Below are 15254 nucleotides of genomic sequence, written 5' to 3' on the forward strand. Positions count from 1 at the left end.
TTAAGCATTAAGCCATAAGAAATGGACGAATCATAGTCGATTATTCTCCTCGAATTCGACTGTAATTGGTCAATTTCTTACGGCTTAAAACACCTATTGTAGATCCGGGGTAATACGAAGCAAAATTCATCGGAATCCTGTTTTCTGATTGGTTGCAGAGCGGCGTACGACGAAAATCGGATGCAGTGTGAATCCAGCATATCAACTCCGAATATCTTTTATCCTTGTTCTTCATCGAATGTTGAATAAGGATAAAAGATACTCGGAGTTGATAGAGTCGAGTTTTGGAACGCACCCTGGAAGCACTGGTGCGCACTGGTGCATATTAAAACCGTTGTACACTGATTTAATTTGAGTATAAAAATGAAATACAAATATTTCGAATTATGAAATACATATTTTATTTAACAGTACAATAAAATGTATCAGGTATTTCACGATTTAATCGATTTCTATGTTTATTTATATGTATATCTTTACGTTATTTTGTGTACTGCTTTAATTTGCACCAATGCGCAGGAGTCCCATGAGCCGTATTTGCCGCGTATCGCGTAAAGGCCCGTTCACACCTTGACAGAGAAGCAGAAAGCGGAAAAACAGCAGCCAATTAGAACTCGCGCTGGTATTCGACAATTTCGGCTTTTTTATATTACTTACTACCAGCGCGATTTGTGATTGGTCACTGCTTTTCCGCTTTTCCGTCAAGGTGTGAACGCGCCCTAATGGTTCCTGCACACTGGACGCGGAAACGCTTGCCGCGCGGCAAAATGTAACGCGGTAGCCAATAAGCTTACAGCTCCTGACATGTTCATTGATCACCACGTCGCATTTTGCCGCGCAGCAAGCGTTTCCGCGTTCAGTGTACAGAAGCCATAAACCTTAAAAAATGAACGAATCATAGTCGATTATTCTCCTCGAATTCGACTGTAATTGGTCAATTTCTTACGACTTCAGATTTAAAATACTTATTGTAGATCCGGGGTAACCAATCGTATCAAATTGCAACAGGTACTACGCGTTATTCTAGTTGAAATGATTTGATTGGCTGACGTAAGTTACGCCACATGTGACGGTACCCTGATATTCATTAATTTTTAGGGTAAAAACCTTGATAGAAAAGCAGAAAGCAGCAGCCAATCAGAATTCGCGCTGGTAATAAGCAGTACAGAAAAGGCGCGTCTACAATATGCGAAATAAGCATGGTTTAAGAAGAGTAAGAAATTGACCAATTACAGTCGATTGTGAAAAGAATAATCGACTCTGATTGGTCAATTTCTTACTAATAATTGTAAATAATGTAGAACCAGCTTTAATCGCATCGCAGCGTCGCGGTCCAATCAACGTCAAGCTAGCTCGACTCTGATTGGACCGCAATGCTTGCGACGCTGCGATGCGATCAATGTAGAATCAGCTTTAGAAAATTGACCAATCATATTCGACTACGATTGGTTAATTTTCTACGACTCAAGATTACCAACTGCTATGACTTCTATTGTAGACCCCGCATAAGTCTTCTTTAAATAGATTTCGGAACGTTCATCTATCGCCATCTACCGGATGTTTCCGGGCCCACCAAAAAAAAGACCATATAAAGAATTACGACGGACCGGACGGACGTTGCTCGACGGGTTTCGGGACGCGCCGTAATCACGTATCTTTACAAAGCACGCGAATCATGTTTCGTGATCATTGTAAAATAAAATATCCAGAGCTGCAATGAATTGTAACGAGAATTTTGTAGAAGTATGCAAATTCACTACATCACATGGGTAGTCAACCGTTATCAAAATCTTAAATGCTCACGCGAATATACCGCTCGCTTCTGTAATCTCTCTACTATGCCACGATCAGCCACGATGCACATGACCTCTTTCTATCTTCCTCTCCCCTCTTATTTAATTTCTCTCTCTCTCTTTCTCTCCCCCTTCCTCTCCCTCTGACGTCGAGCACCTCACTTCCACAGTTCCACGTTTTATCTCGTTCCTGTTATTCGGGGGATTTCCGTTCTCCGAGCAACGCGATATGGCGATACAGTTACCCATTTACCTAGACATTAATTCGACAGTTCCTTTTGTCCATCGAGGAACGATAGAATTTCTATCGAAATGATAATAGAGACAGAAATTTAAATCGAATCTTATTCAATTTTATCTACCATTTTACGCTATCCAGCAGCCACATTTCTACGCCTATGTATGACCCCGATGTAGTTTCATCGTAATAGATGGTTACGAGGTGGGAGAGGAAGAACCTCGGATATAGGGTGAGATGCTTGAAATTATCACCTTGATTATGCCAATATTATCTATCGAGAAAAATGGGTCATGTAAAAGTCGCTTCGAGAGCTGAATACATTACGATACCAATGTGATTTCATTCTAGATACCTATAGCTACTCCAAAACGATGTTTGCGTGTACAGAAGTATCGAGCGATATCAAGGCGACGATCGAGAAAGCGAGCTTCACTTTAGAATAAAATATGAAATGTTTCGATAGGCACTTAATCCTCCGTTTTACTTTGGCATTTCTGCACGCTTGGAATGCTTGGAAAAATCGATTTATGCAAATTGTACAGTTCCATCGGAAAAACTCGGTCCGGAGCGAGAGTTACACCGATTACAGGATATGGACGCGTGGAAACGAGATCTTTCTACATTCGACCCGTTCCTTTCAGACGGTGAAATATCGACGTAAATCAGGCTGGCAATTTCGAACGCCTTACCCCGTACACTGGTCGGTTCATCGGCGTGAACGCTGGTGGGCCGCGATTTCGAGGAAGATTAAGTTTCTTATTGACATCGGATACGATGAGTCATCACTACCCTTGGCGGTTTAAAACACGTAGGAGATACATACAACTGAATTTACGCCCGATATATCTCGGTATATCGGAATTTACCGTCTAAACCTCTTTCCGTTGTTCGAATATGAAAATTATTTCAATATGTATGCAATCGGGGCCCACAGTCACATTTGACGCTAAATACGAGGGTGGCGCGATGCGTGGACGGGGTTAAAAATTCTCGGTGCAATTTATTCGAATTCGTCGCTGCTCTATGATAACGCCACGACCAGCGATCCACCCGTTGGTGCGCCGTTGCGTCGAGCAGCGCCAAGCGCACGGAGTGGCACCGAGTGCGAACTGACGCGAACACGGCCGAAAGTGGCAACGGAGAGGGGGAGGAGGGAGGGGAGACGATCGGTGCGTGGGATCGGCGGGACGAGCGGGGAAAGGCGGACGACCGATATGGGCGCGGAGAGGTGAGGGAAGGGGGCGCTCGGGAGGACTCGGCGATCTCCGGGCGGCCACTCGCGTCGCTAGTGGCGCTTCGGCACGACGGCGGTGGGGGTAGGGACGATGCATGGGCCGCGACTAGGAGGCACTCGGGAGGCAGGGAGGGCATGCGAACGACGGTGGAGCGCACAGTTCGGTAGTCGCCATTGCGAGTCTCCCTCGTGTCTCGCGCATCTCCGACCGATTCTCTGATATACGCGTGGAGCGAGGACTCTATTTTTCCGCTAATCCTAATACAATACATCCCCCCGTGGTGGGACCCCATGCGCGATACCCCGATGCAGAGAATTTGCAGCGAGCTGACCGAAAAATTGTTGAAATCCCTTGACAAGGAATACAATGTAAGTAAAGGCGGAGTGTGGTGTGTCGCGGCGTGATGCACCGCGCCGTCTCCGTGTCCGTACGCGCAAACGGCTATCGGCCCACTCTCGATCCCCCGTGCGCCGTGTTGCTGCCTGTACCAGTGACGTGCGCGAGAGTACCCGCTAGAGTGACAGCGTGTATGTGTATGGCGCGTATATGCGCGCGCGTGTGTGCGTGCGTACGTGTGAGTGTGTGTCCCGTCGTAAGCGTGGCGGCCGCGACGGCCGCGAGTGTATGAGTGCCGCCGCGGCCACGGTCGTCGTCGCCGTCGCGCGCCGCGAGAGCCACACTGTTCCTCTCTCCGCCTCACGGAGATGCGACGGACAGGCGATCCGCGCGCACTGCCGCGCACTACGTATGGCCTCTTCGCTCGCCCCCTCGCTCGCTCGCACGCACACTCGCACGCGCTCATCCGCCGCCGTAGTGTACGTGCGAGGGGGAGAAAGAGAGCGAGAGAGAGAGAGAGAGAGAGAACATGCGGGAGGGAAAAAGGACGAGTCGGGAGTAACGTAACGTAATGACGTGCGGGTGAGCGCGTTCTACACCATTCTCGACTACCTGGATACATAACCTCAATCAGGATGATGCACTTTAGCGCAAGCCGACGTGATTATTCGATGTAATGCCACAATGCTGCCTTCTCTCGTGCATATCTCGCTCGGCGTTTTCCTTCTCTCGTTGCACCATAGTATCGTAAATTTGCGAGGAAGGTCCGATCATGCGAACGCCGCTACTTTCCTTCGATGATGTGTCCGTTGATCGTCATTGTCCATGGTCTTGTCTGAAATTCGATTACTCAAAATTCTGCACGTTTTCGTCGAGAGAAACGGACGATCGGCACTTCGATTTCGAAATACGGTTTCGAGAAATTTCTGCCAGACGGTAATTTTGGCCTGTTTCTGCACGGAGACAGCCATGCTGTTCACCCGATAAAATTGTTCGAGGATATCGTATGTAAATGTGCACGATATTCTGCATTTTGCAAAAATGCATTCTGATGATTCTCGAAGCCGTTCGCTCCGAGGAATTTCGTTCGCATAAAATGCCATTGCAGAGTTTGACACCGTTCGGCAATTTGATGCAACTTCCGCGGTCGGAAATTTGATCGAATCGAAGAAGTTTAATCGAAATTCATTTTGATTCACTTCAAGTCAAATTTTTTATCGAGGCTCCTGTGATTACAGGCCATAATTTTAAATGAAACGTTCTTCGCGATGATCGTATGCGTGCATATGTATGTGTGTGTGTGTGTGTGTATATGTGTGTGTGTGTGTGTGGTATGTATGTGTATGTGTACATATACACACATACGTATATATAGATATATATTCTCATATGTAGATTGCATATGTAGTGTTTCGTTTGAATACGTATGTGTGTGTACGTGTACGTGTAGAACTTGTTTTTAGGATCTTCCCTTCAAAAATCCCATACCTCGTGAATTGAAGTCTGATTATAATTTTCTAATGCTTACAATTAAATAAACATATGTTAAAAATTACTCGTCTTTATTTCAGGTCGTCGATATACGAGCCGTTGTCGATGTCATTTCGACATTGGAAAAGACGACAGTCACTAAAGAAGTGTTGGAGGTAATGACTAAATAAATTATTGGCAATTTTATAATGTATATATATAATTTATTAATGAGCGATAACTTGTCCTCTTTTTCATTCTATATATTTACGTTCTTCCACTTTATAGTGTTATCGATAAATGTAAAAGTTGGGTGTAAACCTAAGTATATGTTATAACTGAATTACAATAAAAATTAAAAAAGCTATTATTTTGATATTAGTTGGATAATGTAATTAGTCATTACATCTGTAACAATCCAAATATTGTGTATGTTGTATAATTTATTTTATATACAAAAATAAGCTTTGCAAATTATTTATGCAACTACCGATACAACTGCAAGTTTAATGAGGGTTTAATCCTTAACAAAAGTATAATTTATATATAATATTTTTGCTAAATGCAGTTATAACTTATTGATATTTTTTACATTAATAGGTTATAATTTCTTATAATGAAATAAATGAAAAATTCAACTAATTAGGTACATCAATTTGAATCAGTTAATGTATGTATGTACATGCACATTTGTCTATTAATAACTATTATTTTATATTTTACTAGTTTTTTAATCATCAAATCGATATTTATGCTCAACAGAAAATTTCTAATTAATTAGTGGAATACTAAAAGAAACAAGAACAAAGAATAAAGGTATTCTAACGTAATTACTTTTGATAGATTACGAGACTTGGAAAACACATCAATGAACTTCGTCGAAAAACGAGTAATGAAGCCTTGGCCAAGCGTGCGAAAGATCTGGTACGCCGCTGGCGAGACATGGTTTTACCGACGGTACACTCTATGTCGAGTCAGCCTACCCTGGCCCTCAACGGTGCGAAAGAGATGGCCCTGAGGAATTTGAAGCCACAGAGTCCTGCGTTGCGAGAGCTTAAGCCTCACAGTCCTTTACCCTTGAAAGATGCCACTCCTCTCAGAGTAAGTTACAATTTTTAAGAAAAGTTGATTATTATCAAGGAAACGATAGAAAACCAAATATTTCTTATAAAACGTTTAATCCTGCTGGTCTGTTCAAATTTACTATATGATTTATTATATGATGAAATTTATTATAGTTTCAGTCAATGTAATTAAAAAGCTTTAAAAAATAAAATACATAATAAAATATAAAAAATAAAAAAATAAATACGAATTTAATTTTGAAAAAATAATAAAACGAAAAAGGCTCAATGAATACGATATATTCAAAATAGAAAATATATGTATGTAAAGGCTAGGGAGCAGGTTGGATGTTAACGCCAAACAATATTTACATTACAATTGCTATTGATGTTTATTAGACATACGAATTTGTAAAGCAAGTCGATATAATTTTATCTACATATTTATATAATATTTGTACACTAATTGTAAGTACCGCACCATACTCTCATTTACCTGATTTTCATATATTAATTTCGAGTTTCATGTTTAATTTCAAAAGTGTATCTATTTAACAAATTCTTTGTTAAAAAATAAAAAATTTCATGAGAAAAAATCTTACATTAACATACAAAATCATCAAATACCAGAGAAAGAGTTTTTAAATAAAATGTTAGTAAGAAAATAATTTACCTAAATACGAGAAGTGTCGCTTGACTGTCAAAGTTAGATGTTGAACTAATACGTATATGTATTCTTATTTAAATGAATTTATTCAGAAATATGATTTCGTGCCTTTACTGTCAGATTTTCAACACACAATCCATCTAAAACATTAATAATTCTCCTAAATTTAATCTTAAAAAAACTGTAATAAACTTATTGTGAAAAATATTACTCCGGCCGGATAGCTTGCATTCTAAAATGTAAATTATTTTACATTTTGGAATCAAATAAATTCGAACAGACCAGCATTTAATATTATTTCATATATGTGGGGGATTTAAGTCAAACCGGGACTTTTATTCTCATGAACATAAAAATAAAAGTTCTAATTTGACTTGAATCACCTACATATATATATATCACGAGTTTGTATATTGAAATGAAACACCACTGATTATATTAAGCATCGAGAGTATGTGATTACAGGTTCTCAGTCCGGCACTATCTGTGCACAGTGACCATTCACGATCTCCTAACGCGTCTTCGAACAACAAACAGTCAATTACCCTGACCATCAATCACAGGATAAGTTCCTGTTCGAGGAATGCGTCCCCAGTACTCGGTACCTCGAATCAGAATCACGTAACGGAAGCGGTGCCGCGTACACACAGTTCTAATAAGCGATTACGGAAAGAGGAGAGTAGCAAGGACCAATGTCAATACTATCCATCGCCGCATGGAACTGAGTCGACGATAGAAGAAGTCAAGAAGCAACGACTCAACGGCGAAAACATAAGTGGTAATTTAAATTCGCAAGTGCCTAGCCCTACACTGAAGGAACGAATCTCCGATTGTTTCGCGGAGACTTCTCTCGAGACTACGAACGACGAGTCGGGCCCGAAGAAGCGCGGCCGTAAAAAGGGCAGTAAGTCCGCGAAGCGACAATCGTTTCTGGAGGACAGCGTGAAAGAGAAGCTGGCCAGTATCTCGAGGAATCCGAAACTGAAAACCACGCAAGAGTTACTAGCCGATTTGCAGGCGCGCGGAAGTAATTGTAGCCCCATCGGCAGCGCCAATGCCCTACCTAGTCAAAGCGTCGCGGAACCGCCGAGCACGGAAGATGTTCTGCGAGGTAGTAACAATGAGCAGGTGTCCAAGCATCTGCGCTGCTCAAGCCAGAAGAACTCCCAGAGTCTTCACAGAGGTCTGCCCTCCTCGGATACGTCCACTGGCAAAACGCAAAAAGCGGCTCGGTTGAGAGCCGCGGAGAATTGTCGCGAGTCGCCCTCGCCTGAGTCGTGTCAGGACAGGCTGCGTGAAGACGATAGGATATCAGGAACCACCGCCGAGACGTCGACGTGTCGATCACCGTTGCAACGGGACCTCACAGTCGAGGAAATATTGGCCAAATTACCGCCCTTAGATCCCAGCTCGATAGACTGGGGTGAAGATGAAGAGCGGGACGACGCCGAATGTTTTCCGCCACCGCGGGATGCTACCGCCGAGGATCTCGAGAGGTTACACATACAGTGTATCGAAGGACTTAACGGGAACTTCCAGCCAAGACTGTCGATGGCGACCGCGTGTTCCGATGGTGACGAGCGCTCGAATGCCAGGGACGGAGGGAACAGAGTGTCAGGATTGTCGAACGTGGATAGTGTAAAAAGTGTGCATAACAACCAAACTGACAATGTGGAATTTCGGGAGTGGCATCAGATGCTAGCGAGGCCCAGTTACCAGGGCGAGATCCTCAACATAATGCCTTATGTTATTATCGATTAGTGATTTTATCATCTTATTCTATTATTATCCTTTGTCCCTTCTTCTCGCCCCCCCCTTTCCCTCCCTCCTTGAAAAAAGAATTGTGAGGAGAATCTTTAGATGATTAAAAACAGTCAAGCTGGTCGAGGCGAATCACTCGGTCGAGATTGGTCTTAAAACTAACGATTTCTATTGCGATTTCTGATTGTGCTCTTCATTTCTGTTTACGCTGGCGCACTATACCGCAACCATTCTTCTTGTCATCATCATTCCCATTAATATAGCCGCTATCTCGCTGATCGTACAAGTGCAACCCCGAGCGGCAAATAGCCATTCTTCTTACCGTCATCATCGTTTTCGACATCAACATCGTCGTATTATAATTATTATATTATAATATTAATATTATAACTTGTATAATATTAATATTATTCCTTTTTATTATTATTAATATTATTGTTATTAGTATTATTATGTGAATTATTAGTACTGTTCTCTGCTTCTATTCCTCTTCCCCCTCCATTACTCTCATAATTATTGTTATTGCCATCATCACTCCATTATCATCGTCACCATCATCATCATCATCATCATCATCATCACAACCATCGTCACTATCATTATTATCGTTGTGCTAACGATAAAGAGATTAAGAGACCATTAGGAAAAAAATAGAATCAATGCTAAATTATCATGGCAAAAACAGCAACGTGATTGATTTTGTAATCGCACTGTATACGCGGGATGAATTGTTAATTGTAAAATATAAATTACACAGATATGGAATAACGAATATACCGCGGGATACGCATGCTGCGATACGAGTACTGCATTATTTTTACACAATAATAAAAATAGGCGTCAAAATATGGCTCCTGATTTCTCATTTTTGAGTATTCAAAGACACAGGTCGCTTCTCTTGCGCTTTAATTGGTGTTACTTGCGAGAAATTGGTTTACATTTCTTTTTTTTAATCTATCACCGTGTTCAACCCAGACATAGAGTTAATCCTAAATTCTGTCGAGAGAAACGAAAGGAAGAGACGCTAAAAAGACAGATGCGAGAATTACACTTGAGAACACGTGGAAAAACATGCAGACATAAAAAAAAGACATAAATGCATAAACAAGATTCAAGATAAGACGTTTGCCGTTCTTCAAGTATTTCACAAGACTGTTACACAGGGATTCTGTCGCGCGACTGTAGGAAGCAATGCGATTTCTTCAAGCTATCACTAAGTTAGGTACACCGGTGCCTTAATTAAGCAAAAGAAAAGGAAGGAAAGGGCGGAAAAAAAATATATTTGTCTAAGTGCGTCATAGAGATTTTCTACTCAAAATTTCTTTCGTTTATTGCACTTTGCGTTGCGTTTTACGGCGGACGTATCGTAAAGTCACACACATCATGCATCACCAAACGGCGGAGAAAAAATACTGCGTTAACGATTAAGTACGGACGCGACACACAATTTTCTCGTAAGTGCAATACCGGACAGGCTGAAATTTGATAATACACAAGATGTGTCTCAATGAAGTTGCAGAGCTGAGTGAATTATAATAAAACTATAATATTTTATTAGACTCTGATATAATTAACAATTTAATCTCGCTAATAGTCTTCAGCCATCAATAGCGTTCAAAAAAATGTACACTTTCAACCGGGAATTTAGAAGACGCTCATTCAGACATTTACATATGAAAACTTTGTCGACGGATATACTTTAATGAATTATTTTGTTGAAGATGGCTCGGAAGGAGCCGAAACGTTCAAATAATTAAGTCGAATATAATACAGAAATACGTGCGAACAAACAATTTGTATGTATAGTAACAAATTAAATTATTAATTTGGAGCACTAAAAACAGCGTAGAGAATTACTCTCAGTTGCCCGTATTAGCGAGATTAAATTGTTAATTATAATAAAACGAAATTCTGAAACAGATGCGTGCCTGGCTTGTCTCCCTTAGGACTGCAGGGACTCGGACCGAAAAATTCCAGTTCAAAGGCTAAATCAAATTTTTAGTTCCAGTTCTTTTGTTAGATAATGTTACCGGGAGCGTTTGAATTTCGGTTTTTTTCTCGGTTTTGGTTTTCGATAATTATATACGTGTAACGATCATTATTATCACTAAAAGAAGTGAAACTGAAACCGAAACCGAAAATTGGGTGTAGCCTCGGACCATAATCTTAACCAATTTTAATCCGAAATGTAATTTCGGTCCGAGTCCCTGCTCAGAAATGATCCCTGTCGAACTCAATATTACGATGAAGCATCTAGTCCAGTAAAGAATCGAGAGAATTGTTTTGTAGAGTTGCGTTCAATACATTTGTGTTAAAACCACCTGTCTGCATTTGGACGAAATGATAAGTCCTTTAATTCTCAGCTGTTTCTCATCCTCGTCATCCTTTTAAAATTTTTCGTGACCGTCCGCTTGGAGAAATACGTGCGTATTGTTCACAAAGGATCCTGTAACATATAGATCAAGAGCCATGGCGGAAGAAACTGTATTTAAGTATACAAATTATCCATTACCCGAAAGCTACGAGAAGCTCTGAAAGTGGCAAGTCACGAATTTCTTCCAAACCCTTTGTTTTATGATAATCCATTCAGTCTCGGAGCTTTTACGACCCGTCTCTTGTACATTTCTGGTGTGAAAATAAATCAAGTTGAATATACTCTTATCCGTCAAAGGCATCGTTTATTATTCGTAACGTGATCTTTCCAGACAGTTGAAAAAACTGTATATACCATTTCGTCCCACATGGAACGAGAAGTAGCGAAAAACGGTGTGAAAATAAAAAAAAATTTGCCTGTATGTTTAATTCGTTAAGAAATTAATTTTCCGATCGGTATATAATAAGACACACAACTAGCTGTATCGATGCTATGTAAAAGTAATACGAGACGCGCCGTTTTTCAAAATTCGCGTCTCACGTGGCTGACGATTTATGTGATCGTCCGTATATTTCTTCAAAGAATCTCGGAATTCGAGCATATAGCGCATATAGTTTTATTTTTTAAAACATTAAACTTGAAGATATTATCTATCTTGGTAATATTTCAAATCAACGAAAATGCACGAGAATTTATAGAAACGAGCGGAGAACAGACTGATTACTGTAAATTTCTCTTTTTGATTTTACTTCGCCAGTCTCGATTTGAAATGTTACGAAGAACTTGTTAACAAAATGTCAAATGTCGAGCCGATGAAATTCGTTCTATTTTTATTTTCAGATTTTGAAACATTCTTGATATTTAAAAGCTTTAAGCCGATGGCTGTTTTATTCAAAGTTTGAACCGCGCGATTACGCGTAAAATTGTTTCATTATATATATATATATATATGCAGCGATTATGTCTATAATTAATCGCAACGTCATTTTAGTTCACCGAAGTATATCTATAAAGTGTGTAGTTTAATTTAAGCAATTTATTGATTTTCTCTGATGATATTAACACTTATTTTAATTGTAACTTTTGTTTCTCTTTTTCTTAAAACATTTAATGTTTTATTTTGAGCAATTAGAACAAAATGGTTTCGTAGTCATATATATGTATAATTTACAGAAGTTATTTTATTATACAATATAATACAATCTTCTCCCAAATTGTCACATATATGTTCTATCGATTTCTTATACTTTCTGTTTTTACACTGTCTGTTTTGCTGTTTTTAGCACTATCAGAGTCCGTTATTTGTTTCGCAGGTTCACTCCGTGGTAATTTCAGTGGTCGTTTAAATGCTTTTTGCGGTATCAATGCTGCAACGACGAATCTGCTCTCTTCATTGACGAAATTGAACACCGTGCATGCATTGTATACGGAAAGTATTTCCGTATTGATTCCAAGCTTGTGTACACATTCTCGAAGACTTTTCATATAAGCAAAATCATACTGATCATCCAATCCAATGACCAAGAGATCAGGCTTTGGCTCGAGGACAGTGAATAACGAAAGCGACGCCTCGTTTATGTACTTGCCAGACTGAATGTTCCAGCAGATAGCTTGTTTGGGAAAGAGAATTGTTGGCCCCAATATTTTTATACCGGTATTCAACATGAATCCTATCTGAAAAATAAGAAATCATAATCTGGAGTTAATGTACTTTGTCTCAATATAAGATATTGATGATTCATATAAGATATTGATGAATCCTTTGTATACATGATGATTTTCTGGTGCTTTACTATACACAATAGGTCATTCGTGTCCTGGATTATGGGCTTTCTACAATAAGCTTTACCTAAGCTTTAAGTCTTAAGCTGTAAAAAATTGACCAATCGTAGTCGATTATTTTTCTCACATCCGACTGTGGTCAATTTCTTAAGATTTAAGGCCGATATTCACAGTTAGATTTTATATTCAAGACCATCTTAAGTACAATCTTAAGAAGTCATGAACCAATCAGAAGGCTGCATTAGCAGCGACTTAAGATATTACTTAAGACGGTCTTAAAATAAGAAATCGACTACGAATACCGGCCTATGACTTAAAACTTAGACAGTGGCTTATTGTAGAAAGCTTATTAATTTTCACTATTTTTACAAGAATACAAAAATGATTAAATGATTCTTTCGTACACTCTAACATCTTTAAAAAATATTTATGAACCCAATAATTAAGAACGGAGTGAAATAGATTTAAATTTTCAAAATCCTAATACATTTTTATTCATTTATAGGAAATGTATGAAGCATATTTCTATGTCTTTTAAAATCTAAAAAAAATTCAGTTCTTTAAATGCATCGTGAATACAAAATTGTAAATAGGAAATGCAGTTTTTCAATCCAATTGAATCTAAAAAAAGTGAAAATAAACCATGAATTACGAGACGTGCGAACGTCTTTGATGTAGCAGACAACACACTAGTCTGCTATTTTAGAGATTCCGGGTTCGATCTCCGGCAGAATTGAAAATTCGTAGACTCATAGCTCCTCGGAAGGCAATGGCAAATCACTTGCTTGTCCAGGAAACCTCCTTACTAAAAATTGCCGAGAAATTGCTATTCGGAATCGGCGTTTAGAAGACATAAAGAAGATTATGAAATCATGCTAAAGTATACATTTGGATGGATTCAAATGGATTAAAATTTCAATCCATTTTAATCCATTCTCATTTACTAGGAAGTTGTGTATTTAAAAAAAAAAGAAAAGATTATTCAGCTCCTATTACATGTTCCTAGTATTTTAAAGAAAAGAAATATGCAGGACACAAATGACCCAATTATGTGTACTAAGGATTAATAAATCATTATTCTAGATAAATTAATGAGATTACCTGGTCACAATGATTCACGTAGATTTGAGAGCCCATCTCCTTACTGATGAACGTCACGGTGGTTTTACCAGGTCCTTCGTATGCATTTTTATCGTGTGTAAGGTATAAATTTCTACAAATATCGAATATATTTGATGAAACCAACATTTAAGATTTTATGAGCTGAAGAGCTTTAGAAAAATTAGAATAAAAATGAAAAATTAAGGAAAAAAAGTATATATATTTTTATAATTCTAAATAAAGAAATGACTGTATTTGCGTTTTCCTCAATGTATTTTATACGCGCAAATCAGTTTTAATAATTACTTTAAAATTCTCTTAATAATAATTACCATCAAAAAGTCATTTAATCAGTCATCAATCACTCGCACTACACTGAATTAGTACATAAAGGGTTGATCATATAAAATATCTGAATGCAGTAGCATAATTTGATCAACTTTGACAGTGAAATGATATATTTATATTTTTTAAATAACGTGACAATTAAGTAGTCAATTGTTCAAAATATTTACATATCTTTTTATATTTAATTTCCCTAATTTCCCTATACATTAATTATTAGCAGCTTCGTGCAATATGCACTAATCTAGTGCAGTGTAAGTAACAAAATTCGTAAAAAATTCTCTTAAATAACATCAAGCAATACTCAGAGGTGTTAGAAAAAATAATCTTTTGTCTTTTTTTTATAACAATCCGACCCGGTTCCACATGTTTCGTATATCACGCACCTGCAACCTCGCAACGTTGGCCTCAATTGACATAATCTGCCGATCACGTTCATTGTATTATTTCGAGGCAGGTCCACGGCGTCGCGAAGTATAGATCTGCAGCAGCCAGACGGAGATTCAGGTTAGTTTGACTTTTTACGATTGCGTTGGATTGCGTGACGGACCACTATTCAGCAAAAACATTATAGGTTAGGATAGGTTAGGACGTGCGCTCCGATTTCAACCGCTGTTTCCTTCTCTCTCTCTCTTTCTCGTTCCATCTCTCTTCTTTCCTCTGACGCCGTGGCGGCGTGAGAAAATTCGTTTTTGTAATCGACTTCCACCGAGCGTGTTTCCGTTGATCTTTGGACGACTTACCGAAACAAGTCGGACACTCTCTTCTCGCGCGGCGACGTTTCCGTAAAAACTTCAACGCGCGAGCGAGAAACGACGATCCGTAATTCATTGAGACGCGGTGATTTAAATTTGCATCATGGCGATGCGCACTCGGTCGCGATGGACGCCCCTTCCCGTTTTTTCAGTATATTTTTAGCAATATCGCGTATAAATACTCCGTCGAGAAGAAACGTTATTTCAATGTAACACCGATGAGCAGCAATCGAATCGAAAATGAGCAAGGGCTGCTGGAAATTCGACGAAGAGGACAAAGGTGAGCGCGTGATGCTGTCTCTCTCTCTCTCTTTTTCTCTCTTTCTCTCT

General features: G+C 39.2%; 3 protein-coding genes across 3 annotated transcripts in view; 2 read left to right on the plus strand and 1 right to left on the minus strand.

The window, feature by feature from the left end:
- Positions 1–3297: 3297 nt before the first annotated feature.
- On the plus strand, positions 3298–8887 carry MED26 (mediator complex subunit 26). Its single transcript, XM_018455013.1, has 4 exons — positions 3298–3637; positions 5177–5251; positions 5919–6176; positions 7272–8887. The coding sequence occupies exons 1-4, from the start codon at positions 3560–3562 to the stop codon at positions 8565–8567; spliced, it is 1707 nt and encodes a 568-aa protein (XP_018310515.1). The 5' UTR covers positions 3298–3559; the 3' UTR covers positions 8568–8887.
- A 3263-nt stretch (positions 8888–12150) lies between these two features.
- LOC108727095 (NADH dehydrogenase [ubiquinone] 1 alpha subcomplex assembly factor 3) lies at positions 12151–14995 on the minus strand. Its single transcript, XM_018455018.1, has 4 exons — positions 14913–14995; positions 14556–14651; positions 13825–13936; positions 12151–12615 (listed from the first exon to the last, which is right to left on the minus strand). The coding sequence occupies exons 2-4, from the start codon at positions 14606–14608 to the stop codon at positions 12172–12174; spliced, it is 609 nt and encodes a 202-aa protein (XP_018310520.1). The 5' UTR covers positions 14609–14651; positions 14913–14995; the 3' UTR covers positions 12151–12171.
- Positions 14996–15121: 126 nt separating this feature from the next.
- LOC108727092 (uncharacterized) overlaps positions 15122–15254 on the plus strand; it is a 2950-nt gene continuing 2817 nt past the window's right edge. The window contains exon 1 of the mRNA XM_018455014.1: positions 15122–15204. Within this exon, the coding sequence (XP_018310516.1) occupies positions 15165–15204 (40 nt within the window). The 5' untranslated portion in view covers positions 15122–15164. The remainder of the gene's footprint in view (positions 15205–15254) is intronic.

Source organism: Mycetomoellerius zeteki, unplaced genomic scaffold, assembly GCF_001594055.1.
Source record: "Mycetomoellerius zeteki isolate Tzet28-1 unplaced genomic scaffold, Tzet1.0 scaffold47, whole genome shotgun sequence".
NCBI lineage: Eukaryota > Metazoa > Arthropoda > Insecta > Hymenoptera > Formicidae > Mycetomoellerius > Mycetomoellerius zeteki.

Coding starts and splice junctions, on each gene's coding strand:
- MED26 (XM_018455013.1), top strand. CDS start 3,560: ATGCGCGATACCCCGATGCAGAGAATTTGCAGCGAGCTGACCGAAAAA. Junction 3,638..5,176: donor CCCTTGACAAGGAATACAAT/GTAAGTAAAGGC, acceptor TCTTTATTTCAG/GTCGTCGATATACGAGCCGT. Junction 6,177..7,271: donor AAGATGCCACTCCTCTCAGA/GTAAGTTACAAT, acceptor ATGTGATTACAG/GTTCTCAGTCCGGCACTATC.
- LOC108727095 (XM_018455018.1), bottom strand. CDS start 14,608: ATGAACGTGATCGGCAGATTATGTCAATTGAGGCCAACGTTGCGAGGT. Junction 13,937..14,555: donor CCAACGTTGCGAGGTTGCAG/GTGCGTGATATA, acceptor CGATATTTGTAG/AAATTTATACCTTACACACG. Junction 12,616..13,824: donor ACGTGAATCATTGTGACCAG/GTAATCTCATTA, acceptor CTTATTTTTCAG/ATAGGATTCATGTTGAATAC.